The sequence below is a fragment of the Schistocerca nitens genome, chromosome 8 (assembly GCF_023898315.1).
Source record: "Schistocerca nitens isolate TAMUIC-IGC-003100 chromosome 8, iqSchNite1.1, whole genome shotgun sequence".
NCBI classification, from domain to species: Eukaryota; Metazoa; Arthropoda; class Insecta; order Orthoptera; family Acrididae; genus Schistocerca; species Schistocerca nitens.
This window is the reverse complement of record NC_064621.1, coordinates 178,058,541-178,084,098: the sequence shown is the minus strand read 5'-3', so window position 1 is coordinate 178,084,098 and position 25,558 is coordinate 178,058,541. Positions and strand designations below refer to the sequence as shown.

The window sequence follows — 25,558 nt, the reverse complement described above, 5'->3', positions numbered from 1 at the left end:
CCACTATGAAATACACTAAACGCATTCGCAACCGCGAATATGGACAACCATCAACTGTGTACTGGAATGACGACTGAAAATTTATGCCGGACGAGGACCCGGAACACGGATTTTCCCCTTACCGCGATCTGTCGCCTTATGATTAGGCTACCATGCACGCTTCACGGCCTGACCTGAACTTCAACTATGCGTCTACAGCCTGCACTCATAAATCCATTACACACTCCTGGAAATGGAAAAAAGAACACATTGACACCGTGTGTCAGACCCACCATACTTGCTCCGGACACTGCGAGAGGGCTGTACAAGCAATGATCACACGCACGGCACAGCGGACACACCAGGAACCGCGGTGTTGGCCGTCGAATGGCGCTAGCTGCGCAGCATTTGTGCACCGCCGCCGTCAGTGTCAGACAGTTTGCCATGGCATACGGAGCTCCATCGCAGTCTTTAACACTGGTAGCATGCCGCGACAGCGTGGACGTGAACCGTATGTGCAGTTGACGGACTTTGAGCGAGGGCGTATAGTGGGCATGCGGGAGGCCGGGTGGACGTACCGCCGAATTGCTCAACACGTGGGGCGTGAGGTCTCCACAGTACATCGATGTTGTCGCCAGTGGTCGGCGGAAGGTGCACGTGCCCGTCGACCTGGGACCGGACCGCAGCGACGCACGGATGCACGCCAAGACCGTAGGATCCTACGCAGTGCCGTAGGGGACCGCACCCCCACTTCCCAGCAAATTAGGGACACTGTTGCTCCTGGGGTATCGGCGAGGACCATTCGCAACCGTCTCCATGAAGCTGGGCTACGGTCCCGCACACCGTTAGGCCGTCTTCCGCTCACGCCCCAACATCGTGCAGCCCGCCTCCAGTGGTGTCGCGACAGGCGTGAATGGAGGGACGAATGGAGACGTGTCGTCTTCAGCGATGAGAGTCGCTTCTGCCTTGGTGCCAATGATGGTCGTATGCGTGTTTGGCGCCGTGCAGGTGAGCGCCACAATCAGGACTGCATACGACCGAGGCACACAGGGCCAACACCCGGCATCATGGTGTGGGGAGCGATCTCCTACACTGGCCGTACACCACTGGTGATCGTCGAGGGGACACTGAATAGTGCACGGTACATCCAAACCGTCATCGAACCCATCGTTCTACCATTCCTAGACCGGCAAGGGAACTTGCTGTTCCAACAGGACAATGCACGTCCGCATGTATCCCGTGCCACCCAACGTGCTCTAGAAGGTGTAAGTCAACTACCCTGGCCAGCAAGATCTCCGGATCTGTCCCCCATTGAGCATGTTTGGGACTGGATGAAGCGTCGTCTCACGCGGTCTGCACGTCCAGCACGAACGCTGGTCCAACTGAGGCGCCAGGTGGAAATGGCATGGCAAGCCGTTCCACAGGACTACATCCAGCATCTCTACGATCGTCTCCATGGGAGAATAGCAGCCTGCATTGCTGCGAAAGGTGGATATACACTGTACTAGTGCCGACATTGTGCATGCTCTGTTGCCTGTGTCTATGTGCCTGTGGTTCTGTCAGTGTGATCATGTGATGTATCTGACCCCAGGAATGTGTCAATAAAGTTTCCCCTTCCTGGGACAATGAATTCACGGTGTTCTTATTTCAATTTCCAGGAGTGTATATATTTCAGTACAGGGGAAACACTTTAGTTGAAAGTCGCTTCCCTGATGTCGGTAAATCAATGTGGTATTGCAGTGCCTGCGTTGATCGGAAGTGCGCTGCATTATTCCTTTGGACATACCTTCATGCTCATAAATTAAGGATAATGGCTCTGAGCACTATGGGACTCAACTGCTGAGGTCATTAGTCCCCTAGAACTTAGAACTAGTTAAACCTAACTAACCTAAGGACATCACAAACATCCATGCCCGAGGCAGGATTCGAACCTGCGACCGTAGTGGTCCTGCGGTTCCAGACTGCAGCGCCTTTAACCGCACGGCCACTTCGGCCGGCTTAAGGATAATGCTTATATATAGTGAACAAGGCTCTGGTGGCGGTTTGCGGGTTTAAATCACCTTGGGGTATGACCATACCATGCATTTGAGCTGCGGTCGTCGCACGGTGGCGCTGACAGCAGTCCACATACGCAGAAGTGTGTTGGTGCCTGTCAGAGTACGGTGCAGCGAGTAAGTGTGCAGACGTTTTCAGACGTGCTTATGGTGACTGTGTGTTGAAAATGGCTCAAAGCACACATATTGATGTCGTTATGAGGGGTAGAATACCAGGGCGACTGGAGGCTGGTCAAATACAGCAGGTCGTAGCACGGGCACTCCGTGAGCCACAAAGTGTGATCTCAAGATTATGGCAACGATTCCAGAAGACAGGAAATGTGTCCAGGAGCTACAGTATGGGACGTCCACGGTCTACAACACCACAAGAACACCGACATCTCACCATCAGTGTCTGCAGACGGCCACGGAGTACTGCATGTAGCCTTGCTCGGGACCTTACCGCAGCCACTGGAACAGTTGTCTCCAGACACACAGTCTACAGATGACTGAACAGACATTATTCGCCCGGAGACCTGCAAGGTGCATTCCACTGACTCCTGGTCACAGGAGAGCCAGTAAAGCCTGGTGTCAAGAACACAGTACATGGTCATTGGAACAGTGGTCCCAGGTTATGTTCACGAACGAGTACAGCTGTATTCTGAACAGTGATTCTTGCCGGTTTTTCATTTGGCGTGAACCAGGAACCAGATACCAAGCCCTTAATGGCGTTGAAAGGGTCCTGTATGGATGTCGTGGTTTGATGGTGTGGGGTGGGATTATGATTGGTGCACGCACACCCCTGCATGTCTTTGACAGAGAAACTGTAACAGGTCAGGTGTATCGGGACGTCATTTTGCACCAGTATGTCCGCCTTTTCAAGGGTGCAGTGGGTCCCACCTTCCTCCTGATCGAGCTGCCACCATGGATGTGTACCTTGAAACAGGAAATATCGGGCGAATGGAGTGGCCTGCCTGTTCTCCAGATCTTAACTCCATCGAGCGCGTCTGGGATGCTCTCGGTCGACGTATCGCTGCATGTCTTCAAACCCCTACGACACTTCAGGAGCTGCGACAGGCACTGGTGCAAGAACGGCTATACCCCAACAGCTGCTCGACCACCTGATCCAGAGTATGCCAACCCGTTGTGCGGCCTGTGTACGTGTGCATGGTGATCATATCCCATACTGATGTCGGGGTACATGCGCAGGAAACAGTGGCGTTTTGTAGCACATGTGTTTCGGAACGGTTTTCTCAACTATTACCAATACCGTGGACTTACAGATCTGTGTCGTGTGTGTTCCTTATGTGCCTGTGCTATTAGCGCTAGTTTTGTGTAGTGCCACGTTGTGTGGCACCACATTCTGCAGTTATCCTTAATTCATGAACATGAGTGTACATGCAAGTCTGAAGGAACAGGCATTGCGGCGTCTGCACACGTTATGAACCACATTAAATGTATTCGCAGTTGCGAACACGAACAACCATCAGCTGTATACGGGAATGACAGACAGTCAAAATTTGTGCAGTGACTCGCGCACGGATAGCTAACGCAGTTAAGGCGACCGCTCGCGTTAAGACGGAAATCCGAGTTTGAGACCCGGTCCGGCGCAAATTTTCATTGTCGTCATTCCACTATTCAGCTGATGATTGTCCATATTTGCAACAACAAATGCATTTAATGTACTTCGTAACGACTTTAGATGCCGCAGTGCCTATTCCTTAGGATTTGCATGTTAGAAAGAACATGGCATCGTACTTCTGAACAACACCAGCACTGCAATATCGTATTTATTCGACGACACCGGGCAAGCCACTTCCATTTAAAATATCTCCCCTGTACCTGAAAATACATAGTGGATGTACAAGTGCATGTTACAGACACATGGTTGACTACGAATGGAGGTTTGGGTCAGGCCGTAAAGCGTGCCCTGGTATCCTAGGAGCAAAGCAATGCCCGCGATAAACAGGAAGTCCGGGTTCGAGTTTCGGTTGGTTCGCCACAGATTTTCACTGTCGTCATTCGATAATACCACTGACGGCTGTCCATATTCGCAACTGCGAATATGTTTCATGTTGTCACCGATGGTGCTCAACTTTGGTGATCTGACGGGAAGCGGTGTATCGACCTGCGACTAATTACCAGGCCTACTTTCACTTTTAGCTAACAGTCTAGCCCCAACAGATGCCATTGCCATCATACATCCGGCCCCGCCCCTTGCCCCACATTCAAGCAATTCGGAAGGCTCTGGTGTCGAACACCTAGATGACAATTTTCTTAAATTTTGTGCTATTTAAGCGATATTACGCAGTGCAAATATCTATATACAGCTAACGAGGATAACACGGCAAGTGCCATAACCCGATTTGCCAGACACTTCGCTCAGTGGAAGAGGGATTTAAACAAGTGAACGTGTATCTCGGCTTATCCGTAGATACTCGACCGTTTCTGAGGAAACGACAATCGAAGTTTTCGAGGTATTTTCGAGGTACATCATGTGGTCTTCGACGCTCGATAAGCTCAGGCGAAGTGGTGGCTCAGGGGCTCTCTGCCCCATATTCGCCGCTGTCGACACCGACATGCACCGTTTCGTTTGTGATATGGCTGCCCACTGTTGGTTCCTCACACGCCGCCTGTTGGCATCGTTGTTGCGACGGACGCCTCAGTCCGTAGAGCCCACCGAACCGACTCATCCTGACATCACTTACTACCCCGCTACTCGACATAATGCCACGGTGTAGGTTAAACGCATGGCGTTGTCACACTTTTTTAGTGAGAGTTTTTTTATTTTTGGCACCATTCTAACGAGCAACTACGCGGTTTTACAGTGCGAGGTGTTGTACGATTCTCTCTTTGCGATTAGTTGGAGTCGTTGTTAACGCATCCTCCAGCGCATTGGGGTACACTGGGTGTGAAAAGAGATTGAAGGTATGGCACAGGATGGACTGATGTGAGACATCAACAGTAATTACAGAGTATTTAATCCTAGATGAACGAGAAGACGACCTTGCTTAAATTTAAATAATTAAATTAAATAAAAGGAAATATTGTACCCTTTCCCTTATTCCTCCTTCTTCTATAGAACGATCGAAGGCTTGTTTCGTTTCTCTTCGCGAGCGGAACTTAAAGTGCTGGCAAAAATCCGTCGTCGTTAGCTTTTAGGGCGAAAGTGACGGTGGTATTAGATATTGTTTTTGTTTGTAGGTTACATTTTTGGGGTACTATGGGTGATAGAAGCGAACTTTTGAAGTGGAAGTGGTCTAGTGGAAAAAAAATGTTACAAAAAACAGTTGTTAGCGTCGCGGCTTCTTAGTTTTGCGCCCAGTGTACGAAATTCGATCAGTACATTAATTTTTGTTTTTCATTTATATATCCATATGTGCAGAAGAATACTACACAAATCTTTTCCACTGCATATTGGTATAATGTCGTTCTTATCGATGTGCTAACTGTTTGACAGATGAATGACTTAAACAAAAGAACAAGAGAATTATCTGAAATTGTTTTCGGTGAAATACCTGTGTGTACCTATACTCATAATCAATTGCAAGCGCCAGTTATCGGAAAATTGATTCGTTATGCTTGGTCCGGCGCGAAATTATTGCCAACGCGCGAAGTCTTCACCAGTGTTAACGACGTTTGTTTCCCGAGAGAGATTCATATGACGAAATGTCACTGTGATAAACCTACTTGGCGCGATCCTCGTGGTTTCTGGAATATCTCTGTTTCGAAGGGAATGCATCAAATCTTCCTGAATAATAAATATATGAATAAAATATAATAAATATAAATAAATAAATAAAATATAAATGAGAATTGATATGAGAATGAAATATCGAAATACGGGAATTTAAGAAGACTGTAACCATTCAGTATACCATACACACACACACACACACACATATATATATTATATAATAAATATGTGACACATACTGTGAAATCCAGTTATAATTTTACAATTAATATGACGACCTTGTATCATTCGTGCAGTAACCCTCTAAGAACATGGGTAGATAAATGAAAACAATGAAAACAATTTTTTTTAAAAACAATCAGATTTCGTTCATGGGGCGAAAAATCAAGAAGCCATTACGTTAACCACTACGCCACCATTTCGCGTGAAGATATTGCGCGGTAAGAGCCACATAAATGACCACAAAAATAGCTCGAAAACTTTGACCATCGATTTTTCAGAGACGGTCGAGTATCTACGGATAAGCGTAGACATGTGTACGCTTATTTCGATCTCTCTTCCACTGAGCAAAGTTCCTGGGAAATCGAGGGTCGGCACTTGCCTTATTCTCTTCGCAGGTGCAACTATCATATCCATCCATCTGTCCTAAGGTTTTGGTTCAAACCCCATCATGTGTAGTACACTTAAATGTCGACCGATTTGAATGAAAGTTAGCCGGGCATCTGCAGCCCTCCACCACCCCCACGGCCTCTGGCCTCCATAAAGCTCCCCCCTCCCCCCATAAGCCATCCGCATTTGAGGTCATAATGCCCTCACTGACACTGCTAGCATGGAGATTCGAGCCTGTCAGGTGTAAAAACACGATATTTTTTCTACATGTGATTTCTATGGCATCTATGGCATCTATGGCGACAACTACGATTGTGTTACACCTGATCCCATGGACCAATACATGCAGCTCGATAGGCAAAAAATCCCAACTTACTTTGTGATCTGACTCCATTTTTTTTTTCTTTTGCAAACTGCGCTTTCTTCTTATACGAAGCAAAATGCGTAGTCTTGGTTTAATCCTCCTTACATACTCCACATTCAAAGATACCAGCACTTCCTGTAGCATATGACTGATAATATACAGGGTGAATCACCTAAAACTTGCACCGCAACTTCGGGTGCGCAGAAGGGAAGTGTGTTAGTATCGTTGCTGATCATGACGTAGGTTAATGACCTCACAGACATTATTAACAGTAAAGTCAGAATTTTTGTAGGTGCTGCAGTTACCAATAGTTAACTACTGTCTGAAAAGAACTGCGTAAATGTTCAGTCAGAAACGGTACATTTCCAAAGATCGGCTTCTCTTCATAATATTATGTGTATCATGTATTGAACCGGGGACCTAGAAACGACGGAGAGACTTCGTCCCCGCCGTATCAGGCCACAGCAGTCAACCCACCCCACCGCCGCCTAACACCGAACCCAGGATTTTTGTGTGGTTCGGCCCCCAGTAACGTCCCATACCAGACGAGTGTACCCCAAATGTTTGCGTGGTAGATTAATTATGGTGTATGCGTACGTGGAGACAACGTTTGCACAGCAGTCGCCTAAGTAGTGTAATTGAGGCTGAATAAGGGGAACCAGCCCGCATTCGCCGAGGCAGATGAAAAACAGCCTAAAAACCATCTACAGACTGGCCGGCACACCGGACCTCGACACTAATCCGCCAGACGGATTCGTGCCGGAGACCGGCACGCCTTCCTGCTCGGGAAACAGCGCGTTAGGCCGCGCGGCTAGCTGGGCGGGCTAAATGTTGCCTACTCACTCCCCGCCATAAGTCCTAGAAGTTTGTTTTCCGGACACCCTGTATACTTTCCTTACATCATTGCTTAACCGCGTCACCAGCAGGCGGCATTCAGTCTCGCTATGGGCAGCGATCATAATGTTTTGACTCATTGGTATATCAAACTTAATAATAACTGTGAATAAAAATTAACCAACTGACATAGAATCAGAGTAAGTTCGTGGTAATGCAGGACACCACAAAACTGCAACATACAAACCCACGGCAGCGACATTCCCTTTCCTCGTCTGTAGGTTACAGACAATCGTATGCTTGGGACTAACATCGTAGTTGGTGGTGTGAGAGATGAGAAAAGACAGCTTGACCGAATGGCGCCGAAACTCAATTTAGTGGCCGAACTGAGGTGCGAGGCGAGCAGCAGCCTGCCACCGGTACGTTAGACTCGGGCACGTGTAGAAAGTAGTTAATGAGCCTTCTGATACATTCTGCGCCGGTAGAGGTGCAATGGGGACGCTGTGCAGGTAAAAATGTTGAATAGAAAAAATGGTTCAAATGGCTCTGAGCACTATGGGACTTAACTTCTAAGGTCATCAGTCCCCTAGAACTTAGAACTACTGAAACCTAACTAACCTAAGGACATCACACACATCCATGCCCGAGGCAGGATTCGAACCTGCGACCGTAGCGGTCGCGCGGTTCCAGACTGTAGCGCCTAGAACCGCTCGGCCACTCCGGCCGGCCTTGAATAGATTTATTCCAATATTAAAGAGATTGAAGTCTGCTACAGCGAGTGTTAATTTACACACAAACGGAAGTTCGTCTGGTAGTCTAAATGACGCAACAGTTAGTGTAACGCCGAAGTCTAGAGACAGAAAAATCACTGCCATAAACTCGCAAGGATAGGAAGGAAAACCTTCATAGGCTGCTGATGGACAGTGACGATAATATCTAAACACAGGTTCGTCATCCAGAACCTATGAACAGATGTGAACCGAAAAAATGAATATTTGTTGCACTCGAAGGAACATAATGCCACCCTAGCTGCAGCAGACAAAACTGTGCATCCGACTGGTACTATGCGCTGAAGTTTGCATGACTGTGGTATATAAGGTGTCACAAACCTTTGGAGTCAAAACTATACAGGTAGCAGATGATCCCAAACTGAGTACTTCAGGATAAGAGGCAATAATAGGAAATTAATATGTCAGGTACTGTGGAATATTGAATGACATGTGCGTGTGAGTACGCTTAAGTAAACTGGTTTTGTTTCATCGCGCACTACTGCCTGCTGGGCCTTGTCTCCGAAAACTCCACTCATTTGTCTGGGATGTGCTCATAATGGAGTACAGCACTCATTATCTTTCATTACTAGGGGTCTAGGGGCAACGTCTTTCATTAGTAATCATAACGTTCTTGGTCGCGTGTTCGAACCCCGTCACTGCTTAAATTTTGAATAAAAATCATCAGCAATCGCGGCCGAAGACTTCCGACATAAGAAGTCACCCTCATTCGGCCAACAACCTTGTGGCCTGTAACTGAAAAAGTGTCATGGTGACCTCTCCATTGCCAAAAGATTCCGGATTAGTCCCCCATTCAGATCTGCGGGAAGGGGCTTTCAAGGGGAAGGTTACCATGAGAAAAATATTCAGCAGTCAACGAAACAATAGCGTTCTACGGATCGGGGCATGGAATGTCAGAAGTTTGAGCGTGGCAGGTAAGCTAGAAAATCTGAAAATGGAAATGCAAAGGCCTAATGTAGATTAGTGGGTATCACTGAAGTGAAAGGGAAAGAAGACAAGGATTTCTGGTCAGATGAGCATAGGGTAATATCAACAGTAGCAGAAAATGGTATAACGAGAGTATGATTTGTTATGAATAAGTAGGTTGGACAGAGAGTGAGTTACTGTAACCAGTTCAGTGACAGGGTTGTTCTCATTAGAATCGAGAGCGAGCCACCATCGACAATAATAGTTCACTTACACATGCCGAATATGAGGAGATAGAGGAAGTGTGTGAGGATACCTAACGAGTAATTCAGTAGGTAAAGAGAGATGAAAATCTAATAGTCCTGGGGGTTGGATGCAGTTGTAGGGGAAGGAGGAGAAGAGAAGGTTACGGGGCATCAGTACCATCACTTATTAATTTATGTGGTATATATCTGTCAACTGCTGTCGAAAACATTCCACAACTTTTCTACACGTAAATGATCAGATCGGAAGGAGTGGAGACTGTCTCTTAAAAGGGCGTTAAGAGCATTTTTATCGGATTTTTTAAACAAATATACTTTGCGTTTCTTTTTGATGGTTGTAGGTGTATTCAGCCTAGCAGCAACTGCCTTGTGGTCGCTAATCCCTGTATTCGTCATAATACTCACTATTTGTCCATGATTATTTGTTGCTGAAAGGTCAAGTATGCTTTCGCAACCATTTACGCTTCGAGTGGGCTTGTGAACTAATTGTTCGAAATAATTTTCTGAGAAAGCATTCAGTACAGTTTCGGATGACGTTTTATGCCTGCCGCCGGCTTTAGACGTATAATTTTTGCAGGATATCGAGGATAGATTGAAGTCACCACCGACTATTACTGTGTGAACGGGGTACTTATTTGAGATGAGAATCAAGTTTTCTTTGAACTGTTCAGTAAATGGCTAAAATGGTTCAAATGGCTCTGAGCACTATGAGACGTAACATCTATGGTCATCAGTCCCCTAGAACTTAGAACTACTTAAACCTAACTAACCTAAGTACATCCCACAACACCCAGTCATCACGAGGCAGAGAAAATCCCTGACCCCGCCGGGAATCGAACCCGGGAACCCGGGCGTGGGAAGCGAGAACGCTACCGCACGACCACGAGCTGCGGACAAATGGTTCAAATGGCTCTGAGCACTATTGGACTTAACTTCTGTGGGCGTCAGTCCCCTAGAACTTAGAACTACTTAAACCTAACTAACCTAAGGACATCTCGGCTATCCTGGCGGGTCCTCAGGCAGGATTCGAACCTGCGACCGTAGCGGTCGCGCGGTTCCAGACTGTAGCGCCTAGAACCGCTCGGCCACTCCGGCCGGCATCTGTTCAGTAACTATATCTTCTGAGTCGGGGGTCGGTAAAACGATCCAATCAATAGTTTAGTCCGATTGTCAGGTATAACCTCTACCCATACTATTTCACACGAACTATCTACTTCAGTTCCGCTACAAGGCAAACTACCTCTGACAGCAATAAATACTCCATCACTCACTGTATTTAATCTGTCCTTTCCGAACACTGTTAGATCGTTTGAAAAAATTTCGGCTGAACTTATTTCCGGCTTTAGCCAGCTGTCTGTACCTACAACTATTTGAGCTTCAGTCTATTAGGGCTTGGAGCTCTGGTTCTTTCCCAACACAGCTACGACAATTTACAACTACAATACCAATCGTTTCTACAACTACCTTACTGTGTTTTACCAGCCCACTTTTAGACGGGCGCCCCTTCTGTGGTCCCCTGAGACCCTCTAACAACCTAAAAAAACCGCACAGTCCCTTCCACACAGCCCCCGCTACCCGTGTGGCCGCCTCCTGTGTGTAGGACTCCTGACGTATTAAGCGGAGTATCAAAGATAGTTATTAATTTAAGGAAGAAATTTCTGAGAATGTACGTCTGGAACATAGCATTGTTTGGCAGTGAGACATAGTCTGTGGAAAAACCGGAACAGAATAGAAACATTTGAGACGTTGTGGCACAGAAGAATGTTGTAAATTAGGTGGACTGCTAAGGTAAAAAATGAGGTTTCCCGCAGAATCAGAGAGGAAAGGAATGTATGGAAAACACTGACAAAAAGAAGGGGCAGGATGGTAGTACATCTGTTAAGATATCAGGAAATAACTCGCTTTATACTAGGAGCTATAGAGGGTAAAACCCGTGGAGAAAGACAGAAACTGGGATGAATCCAGTATATACTTAAGGACATAGGTTGCAAGTGCAAGAGTCTGAATGAAAAGGTTGACACCGGAGGGGAATTCGTGACGTGCAGCATCAAACCAGTCGAAAGACTGATGGCTCTAAAAACAAGTTATCGACGGTGTAGCGTTCAACAAGCTGTAACAACGTAAATTTAGTAGCCAGCGCCATAAGATTTATGAATGTAAAATTGTATCTAGTCACTAGTATATAATATAATGTACTATAGATACTATAATGCAAACTGCCAGAAAACTGTCAAAATATCTGTTGCCATTATATTCATGTATATAGCGCTCTCTCTCATAATTATTTTTGCTTTGTTTCGTCTTTACAATATTTAACAGAATTTGAGAACAAACATATTTTGTTTGTGAGACAGTGCGTGTGGTGCTATATAGTCTCTGTATATTCAAAGCTTAGGAAAGCGTTAAATATTGCTTATTATCCGATGAAATATGGACTTCTTCAAAATCATCGTGACAGTCTTTGGATTAGTTTCATATTCGTAGATATGTAGGCAAAAGGGACAACCATCAATACAGAGGCATATGTGAAGACTCTCAACAGACTCAAAAACCATTTCTGGCGTGTTCGGTCTGACAAGGTTCCAAAAGGAACCTTGCTCCACCATTACAATATTCGCCCACACAGAAGTCTCTGAAGCCGAAAACACATCCCCAAATTGAGTTCGACATTTTCTCATTCACCCCATAGTGCAGAACAGGTGCCATCAGCAGATCTCCACCTGTTTGAATCCCTCAAGGCTTCTCTATGTGGTACAAACTTTTAAGAAGGTGAGAGCATAATTCGTGCAGTGAAAGCATGACTGTGAACGCAGGAGATCTTTGACGAACAGGGAATATATGCTCTTACACAGTGCTCACCTAGGTCCATAGAGCATGATAGAGCCCGTGCAGAAAAATAAAACATGTAAAAGTAATGGGGGCATTTGCTGCCCCTCTCCCCCTTCCGAACACAGAGTTTTTATTCATTACTGCATTCTGTTACACTTTTAGAAGTGATTCCCGTGATTCCGGTAGACCTCTCCTTTAAATAATTGTACCAGTACAGAATTTAGTTCTTGTGATATGCCACACCTCGGAACTGATTGACTCATTTATATCAAAAATACCACTTTTAGAGTCTTGTAGAAATTTCTACTGACGGACATGTACACTCAATATGCGTGAATATTCGATTACATAGTTTTGGTGTTTCGTTGACCTTACTTGTATATGTCTCTGATGACTTCGGTGACGTGTTTCCTGCCGAGAATGGCGTCCTTCATGTTCCCAAATGGCACCGAAGGCTCTGGGCAGGGCACTCCCAGACTCTGCCAGTATCCATAGTTCCACGACAGGTACTTCCATAGGAGCCACACCGTCAGAACAACGAGGGCACCGGTAGTACACCAGTCCATGGACATAGCGCTCGCTATCTACCAGAAACTGGAAAATAACAAAACAAGATAAGTATTATCAGTCATTCTTCTTTCATTACAGTTCATAGTGAGAAGGGCTAGTCCACCCAATGCGCATCGCTAGCATTTCCGTGAACAGTTGAGTAAGAGCTGATTTTTAGGGAGCAGTTCCTTACCATACAAGTCACAAAAACCTCTCGTCGAACCCCTAACACATTCTAGCTGTATATCTCATCTGACAAACCATTCCAGGCGGCAGTAATGGAAACCTCTGTGCGAGCTCGAATCTCTCTAATTTTACTTTCTATGGAGGCTTACCAGGAATAGTTCTTCAAATAAACCATCCACGACTAGAACAGGAAAAGGCGGAAGCAACAATCACGCACAAAGTTTCCTCTGGCACACACCGTAAAGTGGTTTACAAATCAAATGATTCAAATGGCTCTGAGCACTATGGGACTTAACATCTGAGGTCACCAGTCCCCTAGAACTTAGAACTAATTAAACCTAACTAACCTAGGGACATCACACACATCCATGCCCGAGGCAGGATTCAAACCTGCGACCGTAGCGGTCGCGCGGTTCCAGACTGAAGCGCCTAGAACCGCTCGGCCACTGCGGCCGGCAGTGGTTTACAGACGGCACATGTAGAGGTAGAGATCTGGAGAAAGGACTGGCTAGTGCAACAGTCAAACACCCTCTCTATCGAGGCAGATGAGCACAGCACAGGCAACATACGGTCTTGCGTTATCTTGCTAGAATATAGCGTTATGAAGACCTCAAAAAAGTATACTGCTCGAGAGTACAGTACACAGAAGTACAGCGAAGCAGACACACACTCTCGTACTTTGTCAGAAAGCGTGAGAAAATCAAAGTACATCTCTCATACTTCAAAGAAATGTTGGAATTGTCAAGATATTATAAGCTAGCACAAACAGTCCAAAAGAACAAATAAGTGAGTAATCCATACGCAACAGCAAAGTCAATATATCTTATAACAAATTCAGCGGAACAAACAGCTTAATAAACTTTAGCGAAGTGTCTTGGCCATGGCTAGCGCCATCCTTAAGTAGCAAGGGGTAGCGCACATGTCATACCACGTGGCTTCAGCACACAGAGGTCTCAGTACAGAGAGCACAAACCACTGTTGCCATGAGTCGCCTCCAGCTTCTTCATTTCCTCGTCACTCGCTGTGTGAGACACCAAGCCTCTCATTCGTGTAACTGACGTGTAGGGCTGGTAATGTCCAAGGCATTACTTGCCTGCTTGAACCAGGCGTGGGGGGAGGGGGGGGGGGGGGGCATTGGACTGGGAGGACAAGGATCAGCCTCCCTGAAAGCCTACACCTAAACAAATCTCAGCTTCCACTTTGTCCTGTGTAGTTCTTCGCTTCATGGATGGGGTTCGTATTGGCATGAGGTAGAAGGCAGAGGAGACTGTCAATGCCAGCTAGGACGCTATGTAATGAGGTGGCAGCTTTGGTGGATGGTGGTTGGGCATCCGCTGTGTCATAATTTTCCGGAGGAGGTGGGGGGATGGCGGTCTCTCAGATGACACGGGGGGATGGTGGTCTCTCATATGACATGGCCAGATCTGATTACAGCTGGGGATCAGATAGTCCCGCCAGCTGCTATCTCAAACATTTTATGCCCCCTCTTTCCAATGACAGTACCTGGAGTCCATAAAGCGAAGAGTATGGGGCCCAGCCAAGGAAGCCCAGGAAGCTCTCGGAGCCTTATAATGTGCCGTGCCTGCACCCTTCTAGCAGCCATTCTGGGCTATGGTCATTGTCAGGGGTGGGCCGCTATGTCACGAGGAAGTTCCTGAATGTGCCCCCTGCTCTTGTTGTTGTTGTTGTGGTCTTCAGTCCTGAGACTGATTTGATGCAGCTCTCCATGCTACTCTATCCTGTGCAAGCTTCTTCATCTCCCAGTACCTACTGCAGCCTACATCCTTCTGAATCTGCTTAGTGTATTCATCTCTTGGTCTCCCTCTACGATTTTTACCCTCCACGCTGCCCTCCAATACTAAATTGGTGATCCCTCGATGTCTCAGAACATGTCCTACCAACCGATCCCTTCTTCTAGTCAAGTTGTGTCACAAGCTCCTCTTCTCCCCAATTCTATTCAATACCTCCTCATTAGTTATGTGATCTACCCATCTAATCTTCAGCATTCTTCTGTAGCACCACATTTCGAAAGCTTCTATTCTCTTCTTGTCCAAACTATTGATCGTCCTTCCCGGCGGGGTCAGGGATTTTCTCTGCCTCGTGATGACTGGGTGTTGTGTGATGTCCTTAGGTTAGTTAGGTTTAAGTAGTTCTAAGTTCTAGGGGACTGATGACCATAGATGTTAAGTCTCATAGTGCTCAGAGCCATTTTTTTTTTATTTATCGGCCACGTTTCACTTCCATACATGGCTACACTCCATACAAATACTTTCAGAAACGACTTCCTGACACCTAAATCTACACTCGATGTTAACAAATTTTTCTTCTTTAGAAACGCTTTCTTTGCCATTGCCAGTCTACATTTTATATCCTCTCTACTTCGACCATCATCAGTTATTTTGCTCCCCAAATAGCAAAACTCCTTTACTACTTTAAGTGTCTCATTTCCTAATCTAATTCCCTCAGCATCACCCGACTTAATTCGACTACATTCCATTATCCTAGTCTTGCTTTTGTTGATGTTCATCTTATACCCTCCTTTCAAGACACTGTCCATTCCGTTCAACTGCTCTTCCAAGTCCTTTGCTGTCTCTGACAGAATTACAATGTCATCGGCGAACCTCAAAGTTTTTATTTCTTCTCCATGAATTTTAATTCCTCCTCCACACTTTTCTTTTGTTTCCTTTATTGCTTGCTCAATATACAGATTGAATAACATCGGTGATAGGCTACAACCCTGTCTCGCTCCCTTCCCAAACACTGCTTCCCTTTCATACCCCTCGACTCTTATAACTGCCATCTGCTTTCTGAAAAAATTGTAAATAGCCTTTCGCTCCCTGTATTTTACCCCTGCCACCTTCAGAATTTGAAAGAGAGTATTCCAATCAACATTGTCAAAAGCTTTCTCTAAGTCTACAAATGCTAGAAACGTAGGTTTGCCTTTCCTTAATCTTTCTTCTAAGATGAGTCGTAGGGTCAGTATTGCCTCACGTGTTCCAACATTTCTACGGAATCCAAACTGATCTTCCCCGAGGTCGGCTTCTATCAGTTTTTCCATTCGTCTGCAAAGAATTCGTGTTAGTATTTTGCAGCTGTGACTTATTAAACTGATAGTTCGGTAATTTTCACATCTGTCAACACCTGCTTTCTTTGGGATTGGAATTATTATATTCTTCTTGGAGGGTATTTTGCCTGTCTCCTACATCTTGCTCACCAGATGGTAAAGTTTTGTCAGGACTGGCTCTCCCAAGGCTGTCAGTAGTTCTAATGGAATGTTGACTACTCTGGGGGCCTTGTTACTACTCAGGTCTTTCAGTGCTCTGTCAAACTCTTCACGCAGTATCTTATCTCCCATTTCATCTTCATCTACATCCTCTTCCATTTCCATAATATTGTCCTCAAGTACATCGCCCTTGTATAGACCCTCTATATACTCCTTCCACCTTTCTGCTTTCCCTTCTTTGCTTAGAATTGTGTTTCCATCTGAGCTCTTGATATTCGTACAAGTCGTTCTCTTTTCTCCAAAGGTCTCTTTAACTATCGTGTAGGCAGTATCTATCTTACCCCTAGTGAGATAAGCCTCTACATCCTTACATTTCTCCTCTAGCCATCCCTGCTTAGCCATTTTGCACTTCCTATCGATGTCATTTTTGAGATGTTTGTATTCCTTTTGCCTGCATTTTTATATTTTCTCCTTTCATCAATTAAATTCAATATTTCTTCTGTTACCCAAGGGTTTCTACTAGCCCTCGTTTTTTTACCTATCCTCTGCTGCCTTCACTATTTTATCCCCCTGCTTTAGTCACCCATTATTGTATCGGCCGTTAAAAATTGAATTTTTCTCGAATTGCTTTGTTTTTCGGAAATCCTGCTCATCCAAAACACCTTCCTGGAGCCTAGTGGCACTACACCGTGCGAATCACTCCTTAATGTATTTGTTCACGGTTTAACTGGTTTGTCTTACACACTAGACGCACGCACCTCGTGACAGCTCTACACTGGCAACAGCTTTCTGTCGCCGAAGGTTAACTTTGGTGTGATGTTCAGTTGGAACGTTTACTTTCAGACTCTTGTTGTATCCTTCACCCACTTCATGCTCATCGTGTGCATCAGACTTCGGCTGTGCTGTAAACAGGTCGCTGTGCAGGTCAGCTGCTTGCCCTGCAAGGCTGTGACTCATTACTTGCCCTCGAGCTACTTCCCGAACTTCTGGCGTTTCACTCTTCAACAGATTCAGTCCTCTCGACTTAATTTCCCACTCTACAAACTCGTCTTCTCTTCCTTTTCATCTGTTCACAATGCTTCTGCGGAAACATTTGCGTCTATACCGTTTCTGCCATAACATTTTCGACACAACTGTCAATAATTTCTTGTGTATTCCCCGTAGAATCTAAAACAATAACATTATCTGCAGTTCCTATTTGGACGATGTAAAAATCACCAGCATATTCACTTCTTCGTGCATCTGGCCCAGGCTCTATGGCCTCAGCACAACATCCATCATCGCCCAAAGGGGGAGATACTACTCCACTTAAACCACCCATGTTGCTATCCCCACACTCAGTCACTTCAGTAGAGCCCACACTCAATCCTGCTACCTCAGACTCCACAGTTCCCCTGCATATCGAAGCTGGTACTTGTACATTATTCTCTTCAACGTCAACAACGTGATTATTATGTGCATCGCGTGAATTTCCACGAATTTGTATTATGCCATCATCTACAACTGCTTTTATTTTCCCACTAAGGAAATCATCCACCCATCTGCTACGTTCTTCCCTACTCCTTTGAGGACCGAATGGTTCAAGTACATTAACGGTAATTAGCAGGAACTGGTAAACTATCCACAAGCCTGCTCTTCTCCCTTTCAGCTTCCTCCTTGTCCCTCCTCTCTGCTTCTTCTGTTTCACTTCTCTCCATAATTAACATAATCCGCACATCTTGAGGCCCTTTTTCCATTACCCAGTCCTCCTGCTTTCTCCGCATCTTCTCCCTATACTCCGGAAGTTTGTAATAAGCTGCTTCCTTCACCTCAGCATCATCTAATCTCCTAGATCGCTCTTTCTACTCCGCTAGCCTCTTAAAATTCTCGATACCTATCCTGTGGTAGCACATTGCATTACTGGAAACCCTGCTCTTGTGGTGGTGACCACTATATGATTACCTCTTGTCAGTTACACAACCATAAACGAGGAAACAGAAACCACTTAAACATACCACTATCCTAACACTTAAATACTGAGCCATATTCCTTGCTCTGCGCGAAACAGACTCAAATCACGAGAACACTTAATAACAACACTGTCATATTACTTCTTATAGTCACTTAACAACTCTCGCCTGAGAGGCTGCTCATAACCGCTACTACACATCGAAACAACACCAAACTTAGCTACACCTCCTGAATCACCATAAAAACAATAGGCGATGAGCCATACCTCTTGTTCATGATACCCATATTGCCCGTAGTAACCAACTGAAAACTAACACATTTATATACGAAATGTACACGCAGTTGCAAAGAGCTGTGTAAGGGAATGACGACAAAGAAAATTAGTGCTAGATCGGGACTCGAACCTGGATTTCCACCTTTAAGCGACCTGTTGCCCTAAACGCTTTGGCTGTCCGCGTACGACTCACAGCCTAACCCAAACTTTTGTATGTCGTCGTTCCTGCATCACAACCTGTACGAGTACATACATTATGTAATTCCCATACAGGGGAGGGCATTTTAATTGAAAGTCGCTGCCTGGTATTGGCGGATAAATGCTACACTGCAGTGCCTGTGCCGTTGTGAAGAACGATCTTCTTAACAACACAGACACTGCAATATCGAACTTATATTCAAGCTTCCTCCAAATACCATCTGCGTCCACCTGCCACACACTCAACTTAACAAGTATGTCTCTACCCCTGATAAAACCCACTTATCTGCCATGACATCGCAGTGGAACAAAAATAAAATAAAAAGGCTTCAACACGCGTCGACGAATCTGCACCCATGCAGCGGTAAAATCATCTTCTTCATCCACGGATGTCGGTTGTAGGCATTGTTACTACCACCGCTGTCACCAGAAGGTGCGGTGACTGGCTCAACGATCCCCTGCTGACACCACTCTGAAGAATGGCGTCTCCTTCTTTGGTGAGAGAAGACTGCTGATACCGGGATTTGACCCGTTGCTCTATGGCAGGAGTCGGAGGCGGCAGACGCTATTCTATTAAAGTCCTGGGAAGCGAACTCAGTGCTTCCGGCAGCAAGTGCGTACGGCAGGTTGGTGGTGATGTGGCACTAAATTCCGTGAGGAACTTAGTACTGGTGGCAAGAGGCGCATCCCGGTCTTGAACTCAGGTGTGCTGTTTGCGATGCCCAGTCGTCTCGGCTGTCCAATGTGCTGGTGGTGCTGGACTCCAGCGACGACAAGTGCTTCTGTTTCAAAATTCAGACATATTTATATCGCTCCGAGGCGCATTTGTGTCACTGAAACCTGACACCTAGTCACGTCGCCTGTAACAAGAGACTTGTCCTGGTGTGGTGACATCGACCCACCTGCTTCGGTCATTTTTCTCCTGGGCACAGCTAACCTCATCTCGCAATCCCCTTACATGTATCTTATTCTGACTCACATGTCGCAACACCGTGGTTATCGGCCTGCAGCTGCTAATGCAATACTACTTCTCATTACTTTTGCTAAAAAGCTGGATACACAGTGATCAGGTATTAAACGCCGCTACAGCGGCAGAAATCGTTGAGTGCAGATGACACGAATTGTGGGCATTGTCTGACCTTGCTTTCTGTAAGCACTTTAAACTGCAGAAATTGTGGAGAGGGCCCAGATCATGGATTTGTAGCTGTTTCGTCTGGAGACGTAAGAGACAGTATCCACTACCAGCAGCCAAATTGCCATCTGGAATACAGCAAGATTGTCCTTGCTTGGTCCTTGGCGGAAGGAGGGGAGGGGAGTGCTTGATACTGGGTACAGATATGGCAAGACTAGATTACATATTCGTTGTCACGTCTGTTCATCACAAGTGAATGTAAAGCTAAACCAACATCTTGGTACAAAACACATCCCAGTGCAATAGGTGGATCAACTGGAGAATATAGGGTCAGAGGGTGGAATGGGTGATGACGATTTATTTTGTTTGCTTGGTGGTCATGAAGAGTATGCTATCCGTGACACTGAAACGATGGTTGTACAGAGAACTTCCTTGCACACATCTCGTCTGACAAAGCAAAATTCGTTCACTTTCCTGACACCTTGAATATAGAGTGTCAGGGAACCCTCGTGAATCTAATGGTCAAAAGTGCCACACACGGGAAAAGCTACTAAATCGCTATTTGACAGATTATGAATAAATGAAGAAATATCTATACCAACTAAATTATAGTGGTGCATTATATGGTACAATAATTCAGGAGGTCACACTATCTGCTAAAACAAATTCGATGATCGAGCAATATTCATTGATTTATTAAATATGTGAAATATGTGGAAGTAAGACCTTGATGGTTGTTGTTACGGCATAAAGTCAAGCGCCGGCACGCCATTCGGAAACGAGAGAGCAGAGGGGGGCTGTGAAGAAGACGTCAGCCAATGGCACCCTTGCTGACCCCTCTCCAGGACGATAACGCGACGGCAGCGGCCTCTATGCGAAGAGGACATAAGCGCCGGGTCTCCCACTTCTACAGTAGCATCAAGATTAGGCACTTCAAGACCAGCTACTCAGGAATTGTACATACAGAAGAACATTGTTTATTTTATCTGTCGCCTTTTGCTTGCGACACATCTGTTTAACACGAAGTTAAGCATTGTAATGTACTTTTCGTAATAAAACTCATTATTACGATGTGCCTGAATTGTTGTCTAGCGATCCGAGAAGCAGGTTTCCTAGAAACCCCATCTTTGATAACTAGGCAGGATTCAACAGTTGTGGTTAAGGGAACAAACACAATTACCTCTCTCATGACTCAATGACTCATATTCTCTCGACCTTAACTGTTAAGATGCGTGATTACTCGACTCAAACAGTACAAGGTGAAAAGGCCAAAAGATCATTAAATCAAAAATGGTTCAAATGGCTCTGAGCACTATGGGACTTAACTTCTTTGGTCATCAGTCCCCTAAAACTTAGAACTACTTAAACCTAACTGACCTAAGGACATCACACACATCCATGCCCGAGGAAGGATTAGAACCTGCGACCGTAGCGGTCGTGCGGTTCCAGACTGTAGCGCCTAGAACCGCTCGGCCACTCCGGCCGGCAAAGATCATTAACTACTCGCCTAAACTCTGTGGTCTTCAGGAAGACATATTACTGTTAATCTAGCACCACGTTTCCTAACCTGAAGTCTAACCATCCTATCGCACTTTGGTGTCTCAAACTTCACATTACACGGTGTTCTCACCACAGCTGGTTCGATTATTGCATTCGCAACGAGGTCACGCTGCTGTAAGTCATGCCCTCACTTCGTGTGCGAGCAGCTTGTGCAGACTGGCTGCTACCCAAGGATGTCTGCACAAACCATTAACGCTAATGGTCAAAGTCCACTGCACTGCCCAGTGCAGGATGGAAGAATTGTATCTCGAATCAAGGCAAGCTACAGCTCACTACCTAACTCTGAATAAGAACAATTAATCTCTACAAACCAGACTATACTCCTAAGAATTCTGTCGCAGAATAAGATACCGCCTGAAACAAATGCATGACCAAACTTACCCCTCCAGCTTCTCGTGGCAGGTGTCGAGTTCCTTCCCCACATGAATGTAAGTCAGAAGACAAACATCTATCTTTAAGTGTTCTATGCTTTCATGAGACTCTGAAAAAGACATTACCCGTCCTCAAACACTATGCTTCCGCATTCCCCAGCATCATTTTTTTAGCAAAAAAAGTTTTCTGGCGTACCTCAGCCAGCTCAGCGCCGCTGAATGGACAGTTTTGTCAACCAGAGGTTCTATCTGCATTGGTCACTCCTTGTTTCTAAACAAAAGATATGAGTGATGCGACGTCCCGTGCCGTCTTCAGACACAAATGGGCACCACAGCTCCCCAGTAAGTGGCCCAATCAGAGGTCGCCATCCCATGCGCTCACTCTGTCACGATCCCACACAGGAAGCCCATTGTAAATTCCTCTCTTCCCACCAGCATGTGACAACTTCTGACGAACGCTGACCTGCTGCCGACTCTACCACATGCATACACTAATACTCACCAATGTGTTTTTTGTGCTATCGTGTATCAATACCATCGCACAGACGTCTGAAAGTTGGCGACGGAATTGTAAGTTTCCATCAGACGCTGATGTGGAATCCGGTGGCCCGCTGAACCACACCCCCAGTGGCTCTGCCCTTCGCGATATACAGGGTGTTACAAAAAGGTACGGCCAAACTTTCAGGAAACATTCCTCACACACAAAGAAAGAAAATATGTTATGTGGACATGTGTCCGGAAACGCTTACTTTCCATGTTGGAGCTCATTTTATTACTTCTCTTCAAATCACATTAATCATGGAATGGAAACACACAGCAACAGAACGTACCAGCGTGACTTCAAACACTTTGTTACAGGAAATGTTCAAAATGTCCTCCATTAGTGAGGATACATGCAGCCACCCTCCGTCGCATGGAATCCCTGATGCGCTGATGCAGCCCTGGAGAATGGCGTATTGTATCACAGCCGTCCACAATACGAGCACGAAGAGTCTCTTCATTTGGTACCGGGGTTGCGTAGACAAGAGCTTTCAAATGCCCCCATAAATGAAAGTCAAGAGGGTTGAGGTCAGGAGAGCGTGGAGGTCATGGAATTGGTCCGCCTCTACCAATCCATCGATCACCAAATCTGTTGTTGAGAAGCGTACGAACACTTCGACTGAAATGTGCAGGAGCTCCACACATGCTGTGTTGTACTTGTAAAGGCACATGTTCTAGCAGCACTGGTAGAGTATCCCGTATGAAATCATGATAACGTGCTCCATTGAGCGTAGGTGGAAGAACTTGGGGCCCAATCAAGACATCACCAACAATGCCTGCCCAAATATTCACAGAAAATCTGTGTTGATGACGTGATTGCACAATTGCGTGCGGATTCTCGACAGCCCATACACGCTGATTTGTGAAAATTTACTATTTGATCACGTTGGAATGAAGCCTCATCCGTAAAGAGAACATTTGCACTGAAATGAGGATGGACACATTGTTGGATGACCCATTCCCAGAAGTGTACCCGTGGAGGCCAATCAGGCGCTGTTAGTGCCTGCACGCGCTGTACATGGTACGGAAACAACTGGTTCTCTCCATACAGTGACGTGGTCAACGTTACCTTGTACAGCAGCAACTTCTCTGACGCTGACATGAGGGTTATCGTCAACTGCACGAAGAATTGCCTCGTCCATTGCAGGTGTCCTCGTCGTTCTAGGTCTTCCCCAGTAGCGAGTCATAGGCTGGAATAATCCGTGCTCCCTCAGACGCCGGTCAATTGCTTCGAACGTCTTCCTGTCGGGACACCTTCGTTCTGGAAATCTGTCTCGATACAAACGTATCGCGCCACGGCTATTGCCGCGTGCTAATCCATACATCAGATGGGCATCTGCCAACTTCGCATTTGTAAACATTGCACTGACTGCAAAACCACGTTCGTGATGAACACTAACCTGTTGATGCTACGTACTGATGTGCTTGATGCTAGTACTGTAGAGCAATGAGTCGTATGTCAACGAAAGGACCGAAGTCAACATTACCTTCCTTCAATTGGGCCAACTGGCGGTGAATCGAGGAAGTACAGTACATACTGACGAAACTAAAATGAGCTCTAACATGGAAATTAAGCGTTTCCGGACACATGTCCACATAACATCTTTTCTTTATTTGTGTGTGAGGAATGTTCCCTGAAAGTTTGGCCGTACCGTTTCGTAACACCCTGTAGAACGGTCAGTGGCAGCGACACAGCCCACTCGTACTTAGAGCCTCTTAGCTATGACATCATTGTTTGTGCTTAATTTAGAAAGCTTCAGCCTTGTTGGCATTGTGATAGCTGGACTCTGTTTCTTGCTGCATTATTTGTAATGGGTCTTTGTACACTTGGAGAAATACAAGTTAAGTACATAATCTGCTTATTGCGTTAACTTGTTCGCTAACCATTTCTGCTCCTGTACAGCTTTCCTACGAAGGTAGCCCACTTCTGCTCACCGTTGTGTACGAATTCGTGCAGAACAGTTTTTCTTCACTATGACGTCAGAAACTCGGAACACTCGACTTTGACGTTCGAATATGTAGTCCATCCGACCACAGCTTGAGGTATGAAAACAGTCCAATAGTGAGTACTGATTATCTGGGAATGTTTCAATAGCAGGTCTATAGCATCGTGGACAAGGACCTTTCAAGATTTTTTGAGAAGGGAAGAACAAGACGTTAGTGAAACTTCAGTCCATGATTATCGGATAGCTACCTACCTTACTGGTCAATGTCGCTATTCACGGACGATGTTATTAACATTTATTTTTAGCAAAAAGTATTTTTTGGCATCCCTTCAGCCAGCTCAGCGCCGCAAAAAGGTTAAAAAAATTTGTCAAGAGCGAGTAGCACTCACTGACTAAGGATCCCGTACAAAGTTAATATTACATATATAGTTCATCCATCTTGAGTATCGACAATTCCAAGGTCGTTTCAAAATCTCTACAATAGTTCCTAAGATTATCTAGTACACACAAACACAAGCGAGTGGGGGGCTTCAGTTTACATATGTAGAGAGAGAAGTTTTAATAAAACATATTTTATTTACTTACTAAAACATGACTACATCTAACATTTTATGTTTGCATGCAGTAATGTTCCTCTGTTATGCTTTTGACGGATGATGAATGTAATGTACGTTCAAATGGCAAAACATATTTTTGTGTGATATAATTATAGTTTTCATATTTTTTTACTTTAGCTGTACTTTGAAACCTTGCTTCACACTGATTTTCATGATTCTAGGTCAACGGGAAGTTTTGATGAGTGAGCTTTCGAATATCAAAATATGTTACATAAATGAAAGACCCTTTTGATTGCATGGACTTAGATTACAATTTTTACGCCGCCAAGGGACCGTAGACTTTAATGCATGACATAAATTTCAGCTTGATACACCAAACTGTTCCAGAGAAGAAGGGTCTTAACAGACGAACAGACAAACAGAAGGTTAAAAAAATAGACAAAGATATTTTTTCGTTTGACGTAATTACAATTGGCAATCTTCGGATTTTTCCTTACTTGCACTGTGAAACCTTGTTTCTCGCCAAATTTCATGATTGCAAGTCTACGGGAAGTACCCTAATGGTTTTTATGCGTGAGTTTCCGAGTATTGAAAATATGTGGCAAAAATCTTTTTATTGAAGTGACACAGAAGCTTAAAATTTTTACACCTTCAAGAGACCACAATCCTTAATTTGTGACATTAATTTGAACGTGATACATTTACCCCTTCGTGAGAGAGAGAGAGCTCTTAACAGTCGCACAAACAGACAAACAGGCGGAAGGACAACA

At 45.3% G+C, this 25,558-nt stretch overlaps 1 protein-coding gene across 2 annotated transcripts in view; it reads right to left on the bottom strand.

Moving 5' to 3' along the window:
- Window positions 1-25,558, bottom strand: part of LOC126199353 (probable cytochrome P450 6a20) — a 116,399-nt gene that overhangs the window by 75,899 nt on the left and 14,942 nt on the right. For both annotated transcript variants that reach the window (XM_049936213.1, XM_049936214.1), the window contains exon 2: window positions 12,678-12,896. In XM_049936213.1, coding sequence (XP_049792170.1) covers window positions 12,678-12,874 — 197 coding nt within the window. In that variant the 5' untranslated portion in view covers window positions 12,875-12,896. The remainder of the gene's footprint in view (window positions 1-12,677; window positions 12,897-25,558) is intronic.